The 22,221-nt window shown below is 43.3% G+C and overlaps 1 protein-coding gene across 3 annotated transcripts in view; it reads left to right on the plus strand.

Moving 5' to 3' along the window:
• Positions 1-8,478: 8,478 nt before the first annotated feature.
• The window catches only part of LOC132403565 (uncharacterized), a 91,089-nt gene continuing 77,346 nt past the window's right edge, over positions 8,479-22,221 (plus strand). Inside the window, exons 1-3 of one of the 3 annotated variants that reach the window (XM_059986955.1) lie at positions 8,479-8,519; positions 14,030-14,214; positions 21,218-21,422. In XM_059986955.1, the coding sequence (XP_059842938.1) occupies positions 21,336-21,422 (87 nt within the window). In that variant the 5' untranslated portion in view covers positions 8,479-8,519; positions 14,030-14,214; positions 21,218-21,335. Of the gene's footprint in view, positions 8,520-14,029; positions 14,215-21,217; positions 21,423-22,221 lie in introns of those variants that run through there. The other 2 variants (XM_059986957.1, XM_059986959.1) reach the window with 2 other exon arrangements.

Here is a 22,221-nt window from a genome sequence, read left to right on the forward strand (position 1 = left end):
CTCATCGAGGGGCACTGGCAACCCCAGCATTCTTCAGCAGGCACCTACATCCACCCGAACTCAAGTACAGTGCCTTCGACTGGGAGCTGTTGGCACTATATCTGGCAATCCAGCATTTCAGGTACTTCTTAGAAGGCAGACCGTTCACCGCATTCATGCACCACAAACAATTGACCTTCTCATTAGGGTCCAATCCCTGGTTGGCCCGCCAGCAACGACATCTGTCCTACATCTCCGAGTACACGATGGACATCCAGCATGTCTCGGGAAAGGACAACGTCATTGCGGATGCACTCACCAGACCAGCTATCCAGGCCTTGTCCCTAGGTGTGGACTATGCAGTACTGGTGGAAGCGCAGCAGGCAGACGACGAGATGCACAGCTACAGGCCTGCAGTCTTGGGTTTGCAGCTGCAAGACTTCCTCGTAGGCCCAGGTGAGAGGACCCTCCTGTGTGACGTGACTACCGGCCAACCTTGCCCCACTGTCCTGGCAGCCTGGCGGCAGCGAGTTTTCGACTCCATGCACGGCTTGGCACACCCATCTATCAGGACAACTGTCCGGATTGTCTCCAGCAAGTTCGTGTGGCACAGACTTCACAAACTGGTCAGTGAATGGGTCAAAATGTACACGCAGTGCCAAACAGCCAAGGTGCAGCGGCACACTAAAGCCCCGTTGCAGCAGTTCGAACCCACCTGCCGGAGGTTCGACCACATTCATGTGGATATCGTGTGGCCCCTGCCAGTGTTGCGAGGAGCGTGGTACCTCCTTCACGAGATGGCCAGAGGCGGTCCCACTCACCGACATCACCGCCGATTACTGCGCCTGAGCGCTGATTGCAACCTGGGTAGCACATTTCGGGATGCCGACCCACATTACCTCCGACAGAGGTGCCCAGTTCACCTCCAGCCTGTGGTTGGCTGTGGCCAGCCTGTTGGGAACGCAGCTACACCACACAACTGCCTACCACCCACAGTCGAACGGACTGGTGGAACGCTTCCTCCGTCACTTGAAGTCAGCTCTCATGGCCCACTTGAAAGGGCCTAACTGGTTGGATGAGCTTCCCTGGGTCCTGCTTGGAATCCACACAGCGCCCAAAGAGGATCTGCACACCTCGTCGGCCGAGCTGGTGTACGGTGCACCCCTGGTCGTCCCAGGAGAGTTCATACTAGCCCCAAGGGGGCAAGAGGAAGAACCCGCGGCAGTCCTGGACAGACTATGCGAAAGGCTTGTCAACCTAGCCCCCGTACCGACTTCACAGCACAGACAGATCCCGACCTGTGTACCCAAAGACCTGCAGAACTGTAAGTTTGTACCTGTACGAAGGGTCGCACACTGGGCACCGCTACAGCGGCCGTACGAGGGGTTGTTCAAGGTGATCAGGAATAACAGGTCCATGTACGTTCTGGACATTGTTGGGAAAGAAGAGATTTTCACGGCGGACCAACTCAAACCGACCCATGTGGACAGCGCAGCCGGTCGAGGTTCAGGCACCGCGGTGCAGAGGCAGACCGCCCAAACAGAGACTGATTCAGGCTGTGGACATTGGTGGGGGGGGGGGGTGTATCACCGGTTCTGGGGGGGTGGGTTATATGGCGACCCACTTTCTGCGCAGGTGATCCGGTTCACAAAATGGCATGCGCGTCAGCAGAGAGGCCAGCCCCAAAATGGCACTGGGCCTCATTCTTCACCAACAGCACCTCTGACGTCATTTCCGCCCGGAGAGGATGGGAACAGAACTGCGTAAAAGCCAGTGTCACGAAGTTTTGAATAAACTAGTCTGGAGTGCAACTTACAGACTGTGTGTTGTTATTTCTAGCTCTGTGTGTAGCACATCACTACAGACTACAAATTACAACAGGAGATAGAAAATGCATGTCAAAAAAGGTCAATATTACCAAGATCATGGGGGATTTCAATATGCAGGTAAATTGGGAAAATCAGCTTGATGCTGGATCCCAAGAGAGACAAGTTGTAGAATGCCTAAAAGATGGCTTTTTAGAGCACTGTTAAGCCCGTGAAGGGTAAAGGCTATTGGGTGTTGTGTAATGAAAAGAACTTGTCTGGTGGATTTGCAGCTCCTTTCCGGGGAACACGGTAAGACGGTAGCACGATATTAATGAGCAGCAGCCTCTCCGGACTCTGGATTGGGGATTGCCAAACGTTGCATGGGTTTTCTGGTGTAGTCTGTTTTGTCATATGCTTTTGTGATATCATTCTGGGGGAACGTTGTCTCATTTTTTAACTGCATTGCATTTGTGGTTTCTAAATGACAATAAACTGAATCTGAATCTGAATTAGAGAGCTTAAGGAAAAAGACCCTCAAGAGGCAACAATCTTAATATAATAGAATTAATGCTGTATTTAAGAACAAGAAGCTAGAATTGGATATATTTATATTTCGATGGAGTAAAGCAAATTACAGAGGCATGAACGAGGAGCTGGCCATTGTTGAATGGATGGGACACAAGCAGGAATAATGGCAAAACAGCAATGGCAGGACGTTCTGGGAGCAATACAGAAGGTGCAGGATAGATACATCCCAAAGAAGTATTCTATTGGGAGGACGAGGCATCCATGGTTGATAAGAGAAGCCAAAGACATCATAAAAGCAAAAGAAGAGGCATATAGTATTGCAAAAATTAATGGGAAGTTAGAGGACTGGGAACCTTTTTAAAATCAAAGGAGGCAACTAGAAAAGCAATAAGAAGGGAAAAGATGAAAACCGAAGGCAAGCTAGTTAATCATATTAAAGAGAACACTAAAAGAGTTTTTTTAGATATATAATGAGTAAAAGAGAGATGAGAGTGGATATCAGACCACTGGAGAATGACATTGGAGTGGAAGTAATGGGGGAACAAAGAAATGGCAGACAAACTTAATAAGTATTTTGCGTCACTCCTCACTATGGAAGATACTAGCAGTATGCCAGACCTTCGTGTGTGTCAGGAGGTAGAAATCAGTGCAGACTGCATTTGGAGTATTGTGAGCAGTTTTGGGTCCCTAAACTAAGGAAGGATGTGCTGGTATTGGAGAGGGTCCAGAGGAGATTCATGTGAATGTTTCCCAGACTGAAAGGGCTAACATATGAGGAGCATTTGATGGCTCTGGGCCTGTACTTGCTAGAGTTCAGAAGAATGAAGGAGGATCTCACTGAAACCTATTGAATATTGAAATTTCTAGATAGAGAGGATATTTCCTATCTTGGGCAAGTCTAGGACCAGGGGACACAGCCTCAGAATAGAGGGACAGAGATGAGGATGAATTTCTTGAGCTAGAGCACTGGATATCTGTACAATTCATTGCTGCGGACAGCTATGGAGGCCAAGTCATTGGGAATATTTGAAGCAGAGTTTGACAGAGTCTTGATTAGTAAGGGATCAAGATAGGAGAATGGATTTAATGGAGATAATAAATCAGCCATGGTTGATTGGTGGAGCAGACTCAATAGGCCGAATGGGTTAATTTTCTCATGTTTTGATGTCTTTTTATTTTATTCTTGGACATACAACATGACCATGGTTGATCTACCTGAACCCAGCTCCTGTGGCTGTTCCCCTACCCCTTGCTCAGTTTCTCAGTTCCTTGCTTTCTTAAATGTTTATCTTTCTCCACCTCAAGTATATCCAGCTACCTGACCTCCCCACCCTTGGGAGCAGAGAATCCCAAGGATTGTACAGTCAGACATAGAATTCCAGAAATTTCTACACATCTGCATTTCAAATGAGCGGCCCCTTATTTTGAACCAATGGGCTCCCTGTCCATGGCTCTTTCACTGAGGAAGAGAGATGCTCTATCAAGCCTCTTTGGGATTTTATCTGAATATATTCTAACTTCAGGTTCTGAATTCATCCCAGGAATTATCCTGGTGAATCTCCTCTGGACTGCCTCCAATATTACTCTTATAATTTCTTTTAGCTCAGGGACCAAAACCTTGCACTGAATTTCCAGAAGTGACTTCACCAAAACCCTGTACAATAGTAACAGCACTGCCCCATTCCTAAACACTACTCTTCGTGCAGAAAAGGGCAAAATACATCCGCCTTCTGAACCATTTTTTGCAGAATCACAATATCATCATCAGATCTCCATTCACCATTTCTGTGTCATCAGCAGACTTGGACATCTCACATCTTCTCCCCTCCTCTTGGTCATTAAACAGTGGGCAACTGTGAATTAGAACAGGTCCCTGGGTACTCCAAATGTAACCTCCTTACAGTCTGAAAATGTCCCATTAATTTCAGCCAAACACAAAAGGCTGGAGGAACTCAGCAGGTCAGGTAGCGTCCATAGAGAGGAATGAACAGTTGACAAAATCATTGCGTCACCTTTGCTCTTTTAAGAAATCAACTTTATTCACCATCCTGACTCTCTGATATTGAGATCATGTTTTTCTTCTTTTCTCTCTGGATACATAATAATGTACTGGGTAACAAGTGATCAGTCGTATTCACATTCCAAAAGTGGCACACAGTGTTAATCTGCAATGAGAAAGCCTGATCACCTACTCCTGAGGTTCAATGGCATTGCTGATTCTGAATTTGTCACTGTCAAATGCCAGGAAGGTCACAATAATCAGAAAGTCTCCAGAGTCAACTGTGTAATTACAAAGTGCTTTTAGTAGATCTATTGGACATGCCCAGAAGCTAGACTAATGGAGAAAGACAAAATTAGCCAAGTTACAGACTAATGAAGGGCGGAAATGACCTATTCAAATACAGTGAGGGTAGCAAAGACTTGGATGTTGTATCTGGATGCCCAAGCTCTGCTCAGTTAGAAGATGAGGTGTTGTTCCTCCAAACTGTGTTGAGCCCCACTGCAACAGTGTAACACCAGCAGTCACCATGGAGATGAAAATTAACTTAGCTAAAATGTTCTCCTTCATACATTGATATCCTTTGTAAACTTTACAGGGTAGAAAAGGCAAGGATTTATGTATGGGAATCTCAAACACAAAAGCACTCCATGCTTTTCTGTGCAATTGAATGCCACTGATCCTTGAATGTGGGGTGGAAATGTTTGAGAGGACAGCGCTCCAGTTGAAGCAAGGAAAACCTGAGTATGTATCCACACCCTTGACCTGACCTGATAAATTGCCATAGAGTTGATGGTAATGAGATGTCATTAACTGGATCTCATTTAGGAAGGGATTCACCAGACCACTGCACCTGTAGATCCACTATCAAGTTCACACCTGGGAGAGGTCACTCATCTGGTCCATGAGTAGGAAGAGATTAATTCAGTTCCTTGGGATTCTCCAGCGAGTTCACAATAGATGTAAGCCACATTTTTGTCCTGTGTATGTAAAGAGATTTACTCAATCATCCCACCTGCTGAAACACCAGCAACTTCACATCAGGGAGGAAGTTCAAAGAAGTTGTATGTTAAAATTTTAAGCCATCATGGTAGCTGAATCCAATTAGAAGTTCACAAGGGACTGTTAATGTCAGATTCTGCAGATATTACATTGAATCTTTGTGGGTGGAATTAAGAAACTGCAAGGGTAAGAAAAAGCATTATGAGAATCATATATTGGCCTCCAAATAGTAGCCGCAATGTGGGGTTGAATTTGCAAAGGGAGCTGGAAAGGGCATGCAATAAGGTTAATGGGACAATTGTAATAGAGGATTTCAAAATGCAAGGGGATTGGGGAAAATCAGGTTAGTGGTAATTGTAAGAGAGGGAATTTGTTGAATTGCTATGAGATGACTTTTTAGAGCAGCTTGTACTGGGTGTTCTATAATAACCCAGATCTTATTAGGGAACTTAATGTAAAGGAACCTTAGAAGGCAGTGATCATAATATGATTGAATTCATATTACAATTTGAGATGGAGAAGCATAAGTCACATGTATCAGTATCACAATGGAATAAAGGGAGTTACAGAGGCATGAGAGAAGAGCTTGCCTAGGTGGATTGGAGGAGGTTACTGGTGGGGATAATGGCAGAACAGAGATGGCTAAAGTTTCTGGAAATAGTTCACAAGGTGCGGGATAGATATGCCCCATAGAAGAACAAGTTCTCAAATGGCAGTGGTCGACACCCGTGGCTGACAAAGGAAGTTAAGGATTGCATAAAAGCCAAGGAAAGGGCATATAGAGTAGCAAAAGTGAGTGGGAAGTTAGATGATTGGGAAGCTTTTAAAAATCTGACAAAAGTCAACTAAAGAAGCTATATAGAAATAGGAGGGAAAACTAGCCAATAATATAAAGCAAGATACTAAAAGTGTTTTCAGTTATATAACGAGTAAAAGGGAGATGAGAAATGATATTGAACCACAGAAAAATTATGCTGGTAAAGTAGTAATGGGGGACAAAGAAATGGCAGATGAACTTAATGGGTATTTTGCATCAGTTTTCACTGTGGATGACACAAGCAGTGTGCCAAAAGACTGTGAATGTCAGGGAGAAGGAATAAGTGCCATTGCTATCACAAAGCAAAAAGTGCTCAGCAAGATCAAATGTCTTAAGATGGATGTCACCTGGACCAGATGGACTACATTCCAGAGTCCTGAGAGAGGTTGCTGAAGAGATAATGGATGCATGATTTTCTCAGAATCACTTGATCCTGGCATGGTCCTGGAGGACTGGAAGATTGCAAATGTCACTTCACTCTTTAAGAATGGAGGAAGGCAAAAGAAAGGAAATCATAGGCCAGTTAGTCTAACCTCAGTGGTTGGGAAAGTGTTGGAATCTATTATTAAGGACGAGGTTTGACTCTAAGTCAAAGTCAGCATGCTTTCTGTAAAGGACAAATCTTGCCTGATAAATCTGTTTGAGTTCTTTGAGGAAGTAACAAGCAGGGTGGACAAAGGAGAGGCAGTGGATGTTATTTACTTGGATTTTCAGAAGGCACTTGATAAGGTGCCACACATGAGGCTGCTCAACAAAATAAAATCCTATCGCATTTCAGGAAAGATACTGGCATGGATAGCAGAATGGCTGACAGGCAGGAGGCAGCGAGTGGGAATAAAGGGCACCATTTCTTGTTGGCTGCCAGTGACTAGTGGTTTTCCTCAGGGGTCAGTGTTGGGACTTCTACTTCTCACATTATTTGTCAATCATTTGGATAATGGAATTGATGGCTTTGTGGCAATGTTTGCAGATGATATGAAGATAGGTGGAGAGGTAGGTAGTGCTGAGGAAGTAATGCAATTGCAGCAGGACTTAGACAAATTGGAAGAATCGGCAAAAAAGTGGCAGGTGGAATACAATGTTGGGAAATGTACGGTAATGCAATTTGGTAAAAGGAACAATAGTGTAGACTATTATCTAAATGGGGAGAAGGTTCAAACATCAGAGGTGCAGAAGGATTTAGGAGCCCTTGTGCAAGACTCCCAGAAGGTTAATTTATAGGTTGAGCCTGTGATAAAGAAGACAAAGCAATGTTGGCATTAATTTCAAGGGGAATAGAATATAAAACCAAGGAGATAATGGTGAGCCTTTATAAGACTCTAGTCATGCTGCACTTGCAGTTGTCACATGTACAATACAGTAAAGAGTTCGGTCAGTACAACTGTTCCCTGCTCGTGATTTTCTTCCATGTCAGTATTTTTAAATCTAACCCTGCTGTTCAATTCTCACTCTCCTTATGGTAACAAGTGACAACAGGTCACTACTATGGGTGAAGAGCTTTCACTTGAGTTTTCTGCAGACTGAATAAGACAATGAGATCACTGTGGTTTTCTCCCATATGTTCCTTGCTCCTCATAACTCTGAGCTAAGGCAGAATCTCACGGGTGGATGAATTCCTTCTTCCCTTCTCTTTACAACGTTTTGGGTCATTTTCACTGATTTTGAATGGCTGTGCCTCACACAGCCCAGCTGCTGCACTCCCCTTTAAAGTATGAGAACAGAATGGTGGGTAAATCTTCAATGGAGCAGGGTCAGAAACCAAAGCAGGGCCAGCATGAATCAGGGCTTTGGGACTCTAGAAAGAGATGAAAGGTAGAGTTTATGGGAAGGAGAAGGGGGGAGTCAGACCAGGAGGATGTGCTACAAATACATAATCAGCAACAACTGGAAACTGACTGGAAAAATGTTTATTTCTGCAAATTGCTGGAGGAACTCAGCGGGCCAGGCAGCATCTTTGGAGAGACTGTTTATCCCTTTGCTTAAATGCAACCGGACCTGCTGAGTTCCTCCAACACTTTGTGTGTGTTGCTCTAAATTTGCAGCATCTACAGAATCTTTCGTGTTTTATATCTGCATTTGTAAATAGACTGAACTTTGACATTTGACACTTCGGAATGCTTGTTTATATTTTATTGTTTGTGGAAGCTTGCTGCGTTAAAGTAGCCGCCGAGTTTTCTACATAAAACATTGACGTTTTTGAGACATGTGGCGTGGAGCGTGTATTTGCAGGCTCTTATAATGGTAGCTTATGTACCCAGAAACCTCCGCGCTTCAGAATTCGCCGTCACTGATCCATCGTTGAAATGCGCAGCCGTCAGGGCCGCGAATGTTCCCGAATATTGCACATGCGCTCAGTGGACAAAAGGCTCCAGAAGATCGGCTGCAGGTAGGAATCGGGTTTTACCAGCATGGGATCGCACCGGGTCTGAGGAACCGTGGTCTTGCATAGTCTCGGTCATTTCACCCTTCGGGGAGTTTTCTGCTGATGAGAAAAGGCGGATGGAATGGGAGCTGATGCATCTCTGAAACATTGCCGAGCTCCAGCAGGATCTAAATCCAGGGATTAGTAACTTTGGGGAAAAAAAGAACAAAATCCTTCAATCAGCTTTAGTTCTTGAGAAAATCACCTTTGTTCTACCACTTCTTGTTCTGGATCTTTCTACTTGTGATAACATGTTTTGTACCATTCTCCTGGTACATAATGATATCGATACCTTAGTTCTGGGTAACAAATGACCTATAGCTTTCACACCAGTGAGAAAGACTACTACCCTCCCCTTCATTACCACTGGCATTGCCATCGATGAGTTCACCACCTTCAATATCTTGGGGGGGGGGGGGAGTGAAGTGAGAAGGGAAGGGGTCAGAATAATTAAGTCTCCAGGGGCAGCCTTGTAATATATGCTCTTTGTAGCACTGTGGGACAGGACTAGAGCTTGAAATGATATCAATGTTTCTTTTTTTTTTACGGCTGTGCAGGCCATTGGTCTGAGCAGGAAATACTTACGGCATGAAAACTGTGCAGCACTTTAAATTAATATTTTATAAAAGAAAGTTCCAGCTATGCAGCAACGAAGGCTATCTGCCTGAAAGCATTTTGGTTACTGCGTGGCTGTGCACCACTGCAGCTTAGAGGGAACATTGAATAATACTAATATAATCATATAACAATTACAGCACGGAAACAGGCCATCTCGGCCCTTCTAGTCCGTGCCGAACGTGTACTCTCACGTAGTCTCACTGGACCGCACTCAGCCCATAACCCTCCATTCCTTTCCTGTCCATATACCTATCCAATTTTACTTTAAATGACAATACCGAACCTGCCTCTACCACTTCTAGAAGCTCGTTCCACACAGCTACCACTCTCTGGGTAAAGAAATTCCCCTTCGTGTTACCCTTAAACCTTTGCTTTTGAGAGAGTCAGACTGAGCTGTCATAGATTGAAGACGTGCAGAGAATGCTAAATCTAATATAGACAGGAAGATTGTCAGAGAATTTAATGGTCATTCCAGATGCCTGAACTGTGCCCAGTTAGAAGATGAGAAGTTGTCCCTCCAACTTGTGTTGAACCTCACTGTAGCAGTGTGATGTCAGAGCTTGGTATAGAGTGCTATCCTTCACCCATTGATGTCTTTTGTAAATTTTTTTAGGGATTAGCAATGGCAAAGAATTTGTGAACAGGAATCTCAGACACAACAACACATCAGTTGTAATGTCTCCGCCCAGATCTTTAAAGATTGACCAGATATTTCCTTTGTGACACTATTGTTGATATTTGGAGATGAAGAAGTACATCAGCCCAGTTGGAAATGTGCTTTGTGTCTGAAATGAAGTTTTCTGTTGTAACTCAGTGAAATCCACTGGAACCATGGTGCTGAGAACACACCAGATTTATTCACTGGAGATAGTTCTTCAACTGCGTTGATTGTGTAAGGGATTCACTATGTTCCACATCAGAATTGATGAATTGCCAGAGAATTGATAAGAGAACTGTGGGAAAGGATTCACTCACTCATCCCACCTGCAGGTACACCCTTGAGTTCAAATGGAGATGCCATTCACTTGCTCAGACTGTGGGAAGGGATTTCTTCAGTCATATGAACTGAAGGAACATCAGCAAGTTCACAGTAATGAGAGGCTGTTCACCTGCTCAGAATGTGGGAAGGGATTCACTGTGTTATCTAACCTACAGACACACCTGTGAGTTCACATCGGGGAGAGGCCGTTCATCTGTTGCATGTGTGGGAAGGGATTCACTCAATTATGCGCCCTATATGCACACCAGTCAGTTCACACTGGGGAGAAGCCATTCACCTGCTCAGATTGTGGGAAAGGATTTACTCGGTCTTCTGACCTGCTATCACACCAGTGAGTTCACACTGGGGAGAGGCCATTCACCTGCTTAGATTGTGGGAAGGGATTCACTTGGTCATCTGCACTATTGGTACACCAGCAAATTCACACTGGGGAGAGGCCGTTCACCTGCTCAGACTGTGGGAAGGGATTCACTCGGGCATCTCAGCTGAAGGAACATCAGTGAGTTCACACTGGGGAAAAGCCGTTCACCTGCTCAGAATGTGGGAAGGGATTCACTGTGTTATCTAACCTACAGAGACATCAGCGCGTTCACACTGGGGAGCAGCTGTTCACCTGTTCCATGTGTGGGAAGGGATTTACTCAGTTATGCACCCTGCATGCACATCAGTCAGTTCACACTGGGGAGAGGCCGTTCACCTGCTCAGATTGTGGGAAGTGATTCACTTGGTCATTTCAACTGAAGGTATATCAGCGAGTTCGCACTGGGGAGAGACCATTCACCTGCTCTGAATGTAGGAAGAGATTCACTCAGACATCCACTCTTGTGGCACACTGCCGAGTTCACACTGGGGAAGTAGTTTAAATAAGCTGCCTGCTGCATATTTGTCCATCACAGTTGCTCAATCCAGAGGCAAGTTCAAAAGTGACTTGGTGTCGAACTCTGCTGTTCATTTCTGCACCCTGGTCACTGGGCATGGGAGGAGTTTCATCTGATAATGTCCACCTTTATGGGGTCTGGAGTTTAGTATTCTGGACCTATGACAATTAAATCAGTTCTATGTTAAGTTCTGTCTCAGGTACCTAGTATACAACACACCCAATGTACACTAGCGAGTCAACCCAGTCCAGCTGGTCCCTGCCAGTGTTTCTGTTCCACAACAGTCATTTAAAATCCATCCCTGTTGCTCCTCTCTCACTTTCTTTGTGGTGATGAGTTTCAAACAGTAACCACTCTGTAAGAGAAGTTTCTCTTGAATTTGCTGCATGACTTTCTACAGGAAGAATGACATTGGTAGTTAATTTCCTTATTCCATGTTCATTTCAACATTTAAAGTCATTTTCACTGCTTCTAAAGGTCTGTGTTTCACACAGCTGGGTTGTTACAATACACCACTGTCCTGAAAGCAGAATGGAGAACCATTCTGGTTCAATTGGATGTTCGATTGAGCAGAGCCAGAAACAGAGTTGGGTCAGCACAGGGCAGAATTTGGGGCTCTGGACAGTGGTAGGGGTAAGAACATATGAGGAGAAGGGGAACAGAGCGGGCAGCGTGGCATTGAATGACATTAGCAAGATTTGGAAACTGATTGACAGAGAAAAAGAGGTTGACTTTGACAGTTGACACACAGTGCCTGTTGACATTGAGTATATTGGTTGTTGGAGCTTGCTGTGTTAAACACTCCACTGTGTTAATGTATTTAACACTTTCAATGGCACTCTTCTTACCCAGAAATCTGTGAGCTTCAGAATGCACTATTATTGAATCTAGTGCACAGGGCCCAAAAGTCTGTTGGATCCAACTCTTTAATTTTAGTTGTAATTTTCTTTGCAGTTTAACGATTAGTTAAGTAGCCTTTGTATGCAGAACAACTTAATATGCATTGAGTGGTTGTACAAAGTATAATTCTGGAATTTTCTTTGTATTTTAGTAAGTGAAAAAGTGTTTTCCCATTGGCTAATTTTTACTGCAGTATTGGCTAAGTACTTTCTAATTGGATTATTATTATCTTTAGATTTGAATAGAATTTTTCTTATCTTTGGGTATAAAAGTAGTTTTTTTTTATGTTAAGTGCCATCTTTAGTTTCTTTTTCTTCAAGTAATAGACCTCTGTCTTTATTCCGTTCCGGTTCTATCAACTTTGAATAAAATGATCATGAAGCAACAAGTTTTATGCCTCATTCCTGACTTTTAGAACTCAAAGAACTTTGGATTTAAACACCAAAATCCATCAATTGATATAGTCAGCAGGATTTGGTGCTCAGAACACCCCAAGGTGAGAGAGTTATTAATGCACAACAAAAGGTATAAGAACTTCCTTTTGTGTGCTAATTTATCTGAGAATAAATGGTACTGGATGTTTCATCATTGGATGTAAATCAGGATTGATTACTGCTGTGTTGCTATTTTTTAAAACAGATCTGTCAAAAATAAATGCAAGCCAGTAGTGCCCTGTGCAAACCAATAGATCCCTAACTAAATATGCAAGCTGGTAGAATGTCAAAAATTTAATTTGTACAAATGGTATAGCATGGATAAAAAGATAATAAATTTGTGTGAGCCAGTGGGGTTCATGGGAAAACTTAAATACATGGTATGGAAAAAGAACATAAACCGGTTCCTGCTAAAATTTGTTTCAAACTGTTAAAATTTTGAGATTTCAGTCAAAGTAATAAAAAGTAGGTACAAATTAAGATAGAATCAAACAATAGCTAAAGTTGCGAAACCTGCTAAGAACTCTTACCTGAAGAAAACATTTAAGTTTGATAATGAAAAATATGAAAAATAGACCAGATGAAAAATACCAAAAAAAGTTAAGTTTTTTTAAGAATAAGACGACATGTTAAGAAATAGAAAATGGCTGCTGCTGATTAGAGATAAGACCACATGGTCAGTTTGTTATAATGTGGGAGTGATTGACAGTTAACAGGATGAGTAAAGTTTTACTAATTGAAAGAAACCTGAAACTTGCGACGAACTACAAAAGCAGCATGATAGAGATAGTAAAAAGTCTAAAGAGCAAATCTTTGCATTAAGTAAATGAGTGAAAGAACAAGGTAGTAATTCAATCAAAGTCACACACACAAAATACTGGAGGAACTTGTGTTTGCATATGTTGCTCAGGAATTCCATCATATATATGTTTTTCTTGTGTTTTTTATTCAATTGATGTGCATTGTTCGGTGCTCAGAAACAAACCAAAAAGATGTAGCTGTGAATTCAGTTGGGCAGTCCTGGTAGTGACAATCTACTGGCCCTCCACTCAGGAAAACACCTACTTCTGAAGCCTCAGCCAAGGAATTACAGCTCATATCGAACAGTCTCCCTGTATCGTGCCACATGTGAACTCCAGAAAATTACAGCCTACATTAGACTGTCTGAGACAGCGATGTTATCTGAGCTCCGGAGAATTACAGGATGGACATGACATGGACACTACAGTGGCCCTTAGTGATTCAAGAGAGGATGACAGTGATGATAAACCGCACACTTCAACATATTCACCAATGCTAGACATTTCCGCAGATCGAGATCAAACATACACCCTCTTTATTAAACATTCTAGCAAAGGTGATGTTGACATTATATCTGTGATTAACTGTTTATTAATTTCCATTGATGCTGTCTGATCTACTGAGTTTCTCTAGTTTCTGCTTTGGATTTCCAGTATCTGCAGAATTTCTTGTATTTATAAATATACAATGAACCTGCCCCCCTCATATAGTATTAAACCGAATCATTTACGTAAATGTAATCAGATAGCGCCAGCGATCAATGCTACATGGGCAACATCCTTGATATGATCCACGAAATAACTACTTTTATGTCTTTTTCTTTCAAATATGGCTTTGCTGCAGTTGGAGCCTGTGACCTACAGTCTGATGGTGTGTTTGTTGAGCCAATTGAGCGATCTAGCACTTCGCTATCACCGAGGGTTCTGAGAGGTGAGCCTTGAGGCCTCAAAAGTTGGAGATGGGGCATTAGTCCATGATTTCTTGCCAATCTTGCCATTAAAGCATTAAGGAAGATTGAAAATATTGAGGTGAGTGCGGATGTTCCATGCTATCTACCAATTTCTCGCTTGCAGCTCCTGGAGGAAGGTGTCTGGTCTGAATTCTCATTCTCTCCCATTCTCTCATTCTCCCTTTCCCCCCCTCTCCCTCTCCCTCAATGCTGACTGAGGATGGGCCCGAAGTTCTGTGATTTGTGAACTGGACTGTATTTCATGTTATGTGTGTTTTCTTGTTTTTCTCTTTTTTTCTTGCTATTTTGGGTGATTCTGATTCAGGGCGGCCTGCAGATAATGAACTCTGAGCTGAACTGAATATGTCTCGACTCTTTTGATTTTGTGTTTTATCTTTTCTGTATTTTGCTCATTTTTTTTGTTGCCATTTGTGCAATTACACTCTATGTTATCCTAAATAGGGTAACATTCTGAAATTTTTATTGGTGCTCAGAAAAATAGTGCAATTCAACAAAGCTCCTGTCAAGTAATATGAAATGTTCTAAGTTCATGGAGCAATACATACTTCGTGTGCAGAAATGGAGCCTATACCGCTTTTTAATGCAATTGGTTAGGATCTTATTATTTAGGGTGTCTTTTCCTGCCTAAGACGTACACATAAAGGAGATAATTTTGCATCAATTTTACTCCCATTTTATGGTGTTGCAAGGAGTATAATAGAAATTAAAAATGTTGTTGCACCTTTACACAACAGAAATGGTTGCCATGCGTAAGGTGGTTGTTCAAAATTGTATTGTATTAGACCTTAGCAGATAAGGGGGGGAGCATGTGCATTTATAGACAGGAAGTGTTGTACTTGGATACAGCTTTGTGCAAAAGTCTTAGGCAAATATATTGTGTATAGCTAGAGTGCTTAAGACTTCAGCATAGTACTGTAGTAATTTTATGTATTGCACTGTACTGCTGCTGCAATAAAAAAAGACTTAATGACATATGTGAGTGATGATAAACCTGGTTCTGATATGGGTCTCTATTGTGCACTGTAAGTAGGAAGGGGCAGGGAGAGCGGAGTCATGGTTGGGAAACGGGGAAGGAGGAGGAAGCAGCAGAGAGATGTTCTGTAATGATGAATAAACTAATTGTTTGGAATCAAATTACCTTGCCTGGTGACTCAGGGCTGGGCCTGTCTGTATCCGCACCATCTGCCAGCCCTACCCCTGGCACTCCTTCTCTGCCACCTGTCCCATACTCCTCCGCAGTGTTTTATATTCACCATTCCCAGCATCCTTTGCTCCTGCTCCATGTTGACAAGTACAGTTTAGTGCAAAAGTCTTAGGTACCCGAGCTATTTATATGTGCTTTACACTTTTACACAATACTGTAGCTGATGAGTGTGAAGACATACTGTAAATAATTTGGCTGATCATTTTCATAAAGGAACAGCTGAAAATACATCTATTTGCACAGTTTGTTGTCTATTGCATACTGGTTGTCTGCTCTGTTGATGCGGTCTTTCATTGATTCTTCATGTTTGTTGGATTTTTTTGAATATGTCCACAAGAAAATGAATCCCAGGGTTGTATATGGTGACATATATGTACTTTGATAGTATATTTACTTTGAACTTAAAGTGATGGATTTCTTTTATTGGATTCATTCAAATCTTGGAAGCTGAATGTCGGAGCTTATGAAATACTCCTCTGCTATCCGTTTGGTGCCAAAGTACAAGCAGAAGCTGGAACAAGAAGCGGCCATAGTTAAAACCATCCACTGTTGGTCCGATGAGTCAGCCTTCATGCTGCAGGACTTCTTTGATGACGTTGACTGGAATGTCTTCTATAAAGAGGATGTCTCCGAGTTCATGGAAGGGGTCACGAGTTTCAGCTGGAAGTGCATATAGGATGTTGTCCCCCAGAAATCCGTCAGGGTCTTCCCGAATCAGAAACCCTGGATCAATAGTTCCATGTGAGCAGCACTTACCGTGTGACGCAGAGCTTACATTGCCGGTAACCAACATAAACTCAAGAAATGTCGCTACAATCTGTGCAAAGTCATCAAGGCAGCAAAACAAAAATACAGAGACAAGATTCAGACTCAACTTTCCACCAACAACGCATGCAGCTTATGGCAAGGTCTGCACACCATTGCAGAATGCAAAGCTAAATGCAGTGGAGTTTCCAACATCAATGCCTCTCTCCCAGACAAGCTAAATCTTTTCTATGCTTGATTCAATGTCACTAAAACCAAGCCCCTGAGGAGACCTGCAGATGATGCGACTGGCGGCTTGGTCATCTCTGAGGCTGAAGTATGCAGGTGTTTCCAACAAGTGGACAGCTGCAAGGCTGTGAGACTGGATTGCATCCCATTGCAGGTACCCAGGATGTGTGTGGTATAACTGGCAGGTGTGTTTACAGACAATTTTAATCTCTCCCCCTCCAAATGTAGAGTGCCCTCCTCCTTCAAGACATCCACCATTGTTTATGTACCTAAAAAATATCAAAGTATCATGTCTAAATGACTGGTGTCCTATCACACTCACCTCAATATTAAGAATATTAAGTAAATGCTTTGAGAGGCTGGTCAAGGACTACATCTGCAGCATGCTGCCACCTACACTGGCCCCCTACAATTCGCCTACCGACACAACTGATCAATAGATGATGCTGTAGCCACGGCTCTACACACCAGCCTTACAGAGCTGGAGAAGAAGGATGCTTATGTGAGAATGTTGTTCTTGGATTACAGTTCAGCATTCAACAGCATACTTCCCTCCAGGCTCGACAAGAAGCTCAGAGACCACAGCCTTCACCTTGTCTTGTGTAGCTGGATCCTGGACTTTCTGTCAGATCACTGGCAGGTGGTAAGAGTGGGCTCAATCACCTCTGCTCCTCTGACTCTCAACACAGGTGCCCCTCAGGGCTATGTACTAAGCCCCCCTCCTTTACTCTCTGTATACCCATGACTGTGTCACCACAAACAGCTCGTCTGTTAATTAAATTTGCTGACAACACTACATTGATTGGCCTAATCTCAAAGAGGAAGTCATCATCCTGACACAGTGGTGTTGTAGCGATGTGCTACATACAGCGCTGAAATAACGACATGCAGTCCGTAAGTCGTTTCGAAACTAGTTTATTCAAACTTCGCAGCACTGGCATTTAATCCCTAGCGCTTGCCCTCTCCGGGCGGAGATGACATCAGAGGTGCATTACCAAAGTCTCCCCCTGCACGCTGGCTATTTGTGAGCCGGTTCGCCTGAGCAGAAAGTGGGTCGCCACAGTGTCAAGAAAACAATCTCTCACTCAACATCGCAAAAACAAAGGAGCTGGTTGTGGTCTGCAGGAGGAATGGAGACAGGCTAACCCCTATAGACATAAATGGATTTGGGGTTGAGAGGGTGAACAGTTTTAAGTTCTCAGCATAAACATCACTGAGGATCTCACGTGATCTGTACACACCAGCTGTGTGATGATAAAAGCACAACAGCACCTCTTCCACTTCAGACGGTTGAAGAAGTTTGGTATGCCCCCCCCCCCCCCCCCCCCAAATTCTAAGAACTTTCTACAGTGGCACAATTTAGAGCATCCTGACTGGCTGCAACACTGCCTGGTATGGGAACTGAACTTCGCTCATTCGCAGAACTCTGCAGAGAGTGATGCAGACAGCCCAGCACATCTGTAGATGTGAACTTCCCACTATCCCACATTTAAAAAGACAGGTGTGTAAAAAGGGCCCGAAGGATTATTGGGGACCTGAGTCACCTCAACTGCAAACTGCTTCAGCTGCTACCATCCGCGAAATAGTACAACAGCATAAAAGCCAGGACCAACAGACTCTGGGACAGCTTCTTCCACCAGGCCATCAGACTGCTTAATTCATGCTGGCTCAACTGTATTTCTATGTTATATTGACTGTCCTGTTGTACATAATATTTATTATGAATTACTATTATTGCACATTTGAACAGAGATGTAACATACAGATTTTTACTCCTCATGCATTTGAAGGATGTAAGTAATAAATTCAATTCAATTCATGCATGTGTTTTCTATCTCCACTGTATTCTGTGTTTCACATTTGTTATGTATGTTATGATAACTAGTCATCATGAGCAAGGCTGTGGTAAAATTGAAGGGAATAAGCTATTTATTCATGCTTTGTTCTGGGGAGTTTGGAGCTGGGAAGGCAATGAATGTATCTTTCATTGACCATTGAATTTAGACTTAGTATGCAAAGTTATGCTTAAATTTAGTATGCCGATGATACTAAGGTAGGAGGTGTTGTGGATATTTTCAAAGCTTGCAGGGAGATTTATGCCAGTTAGAAGAATGGGCTGAACGTTGGCAGATGGAGTTTAATGCTGAGAAGTGTGAGGTTCTACATTTTGGCAGGAATAATCCAAATAGAACATACAGAGTAAATGGTAGGGCATTGAGGAATGCAGAGGAACAGAGAGATCTAGGAATAACTGTGCATAGTTCCCTGAAAGTGGAGTCTCATGTAGATAGGGTGGTGAAGAGGGCTTTTGGAACGCTGGCCTTTATAAATCAAAGCATTGAGTACAGAAGTTGGGATGTAATGCTAAAGTTGTACAAGGCATTGGTAAGGCCAAATTTAGAATATTGTGCACAGTTCTGGTCACCGAATTATAGGAAAGTTATCAATCAATTAGAGAGCGTGCAGAGACGATTTACTAGGATGTTACCTGGGTTTCAGCAATTAAGTTACAGAGAAAGGTTGAACAAGTTAGGTCTCTATTCATTGGAGCGTAGAAGGTTGAGGGGGGATTTGATCGAGGTATTTAAAATTTTGAGAGGGTTAGATAGAGTTGACGTGAACAGGCTGTTTCCATTGAGAGTAGGGGAGATTCAAACTAGAGGACATGATTTGAGAGTTAGGGGGCAGAAGTTTAAGGGAAACACGAGGGGGTATTTCTTTACTCAAAGAGGGATAGCTGTGTGGAATGAGCTTCCTGTAGAAGCAGTAGAGGCCAGTTCAGTTGTGTCATTTAAGGTAAAATTGGATAGGTATATGGACAGGAAAGGAGTGGAGGGTTATGGGCTGAGTGCAGGTAGGTGGGACTAGGTGAGATTAAGGGTTCGGCACGGACTAGGAGGGCCAAGATGGCCTGTTTCCGTGCTGTGATTGTTATATGGTTATAATTTCATCACTTCAAGATTGTATGTTTGCTAGTTGCTAATAAATAATGGAATAGAGTTCTTCGGCTTTTGGAATACCTTTACTGGAGCGATTGGAGGGTGCGTCATACAAGGATAACAATCCATGAGGGTTGCCAACAATGACATTGATTTGTTAGAATACCTGTTAAATTCTGTGAACAAAAGATTTCAACAGCTATACAAAATGAACATCAGCATTTGGATGTGTCTGTAAAATTATATAACCATATAACAATCACAGCACGGAAACAGGCCATCTTGGCCCTCCTAGTCCGTGCCGAACTCTTAATCTCACCTAGTCCCACCTACCTGCACTCAGCCCATAACCTCTTTCACGACATCTATTGGGACCCTGAGGACTTGTGAAAACTGTGTGGTGGTTTCTTTGGAACTTGTAGTCTTTTAACATCTTTGGACTACTTTTTACTGTGCCCATGGTCTGTTTTTTTAATCAATTATGCTGTTGTTTGCACTGTTGTAACTATATGTTCTAACTATGTGGTTTTGTGCAGGTCTTGTAGCTTTAGTTTTAGGTCTTGTTTTGTCTGGTAGGTTTGGAGCTCCTTTCTGGGGAATGTGCTAAGATGGTAGCATGATATTAATACGCAGCAGCCTCTCCGGACTCTGGATTGGGGATTGCCAAATGTTTTGTGGATTTTCTGGTGTAGTCTGTTTTGTCATGTGCTTTTGTGATATCATTTTGGAGGAATGTTGTCTCATTTTTTAACTGCATTGCATTTGTGTTTCTAAATGACAATAAACTAAATCTGAATCTGAATCTGATCTGAAGTCAGGACTAAAAGAGTAAATGAAACTTACTGAGAAAGCTTCGGTGACTAGAATTGACTATAGTTGGAAGAATTAAAAAAAATTGTTAAGCAGATTAATTATTTTATGCTAATAGTTAGAAGTTTTCTCGTACCAGAAGAACAAGTGCAGTCTCATTTGGATGATTTAAAGAATCTTCATGAAAATGTTGCTAAGCAACATAATTTGCTGTTGCCTTTAATGACTATCTCAGAGCAAGATGAACAAACCAACAATTATGAAAATATTGATACTCTTACTAATACAGACACAACAGAAGCTCGACAATGGGGTTCAAAAAAACCTGTGATGTTGAAGGTCAAATTGCTAAAAGAAATGAAAATATTTATTAAATTCTTGGGCATGCTTTGACTACATATATAGTTAATGATTTTCAGGATGATGTATATGTGTATGTAGCAGGTTCTATTGCTAGCAGAGCCTCCTGTGCATCTGATACTGCCTTGGCACGCGTTAGAATGGAGGTTGATTTAGCTGTGTTATGCACAAGGCAACAATTATTGAAAGATAAGCATGCATTGGAAGAACATATGAAAATGATGGAAGAATAGCTTCGGAGAGGAAAGGAGCAGATGTTGCAAGGGAGTGACTGGGGAGGAACACAAGTGCAGGACACAGGCACGGAGGCAGGGTCGAGAGGCACTGGCACAGTCGCGAATGTGGAACAGGTAACCAGGGGAATCTTGACTCGGAGACAAGGTTTACATAGAATATCCAGGGAACAGAGCAGAGCTTAGAACTAACAGTCCTAAGGGATCAGGAAATGAGGTTTACACACACTAGAATCGACCAACGAACTGGTGACCCATGACTGTGCCGCCAGAGTTCTTATCCTATATTCTCTACTGGGAACCAGGTGTTCTGTAGTTAATTGAACTAGCAGCAAATGGGAATCAGACAATGGGAATTAAGGCACCATCAAGGAGATAGGAGTGATATGGGGGTTAGCCAGACGGGACCATGACAGTACCCTCTCTCAACGGGAACCTCCAGGCGAACCTCCAGTCTTGTCTGGATGGTCATTAAAAACCTGTCTCAATTATATATTCATTGTTGCTGGATCGTAAGAGTAGAAGCTGGATGATAGGCTAACGGAGGCACCTAAGGCTTGACAAAAGGACTTCCATACGAGACAAATTGGGGACCCCGATAGGAGATGATATCTGCAGGAATTCTGTGGAGGCGGAAGACATGGCGGATGAGAAGGTCTGCAGACTCCTGAGCAGGAGGGAATTTAAGGAGCTAAAGCACACCGTCATGGAGAGTCGGTCTATCATGGTGAGTACAGTGGTGTTTCTGTGTGAAGGGGTAGTCCCATGACGAAATCTAGGGCTATGTTCGACCAAGGACAACTAGGGACAGGTAGGGGACAAAGTAATCCAGCAGGTGGCCAGTGGGAGCCTTTTCCGCGGACAAAGACGGAACATGCAGAGACATAGGAACAGGTATCTGCATCCATGGAAGGCACCAAAAGTGTCTTTTCAGGAGGGACAGTGTCCAGTCACTCCTGGGGTGGCAGGCAAACCAAGATCTGTGCCCCCACTGGAGAACCTGAGACCTGACGGAATCAGGCACAAACAGGCAATTGGCGGTTCCTTTGCCAGGGTTGGGGTCATCCCGTTGGGCCTCTTTTACAGTAGGCATGATTTCCCAATTGAGGACTGCCACCTCCTTGGAATTGTATTGGCGGGAGAGCGCATCAGGTTTCCTGTTCTTGAACCCCAGACGATAGGTGAGTGTAAATCTAAAGCGACCAGCAAATAATGCCCAACTGGCCTGGCAGGAATTCAGGCGTTTGGCGGTTTGGATGTACTGTATGTAAGGTTCTTGTGATCGGTCCAGATGATAAACGGGTGTTCTGCCCCCTCCAGCCAGTGCCTCCATTCTTCCAACACCAGTTTGACCACCAGTAGCTCCCAGTTCCCCACATCATAATTTCGTTCAGCGGGAGACAGCTGGCGAGAAAAGAAGGCACAGGGATGAAGCTTCTGGTCAGCACTTGAACGTTGGGAGCTAACTACTCCCACCCGGGAGTTGGAGGTGTCGACCTCCACAACGAATTGACAGGAGAGGTTCG

The sequence above is a fragment of the Hypanus sabinus genome, chromosome 13, assembly GCF_030144855.1.
Source record: "Hypanus sabinus isolate sHypSab1 chromosome 13, sHypSab1.hap1, whole genome shotgun sequence".
In the NCBI taxonomy this organism is placed as follows: domain Eukaryota; kingdom Metazoa; phylum Chordata; class Chondrichthyes; order Myliobatiformes; family Dasyatidae; genus Hypanus; species Hypanus sabinus.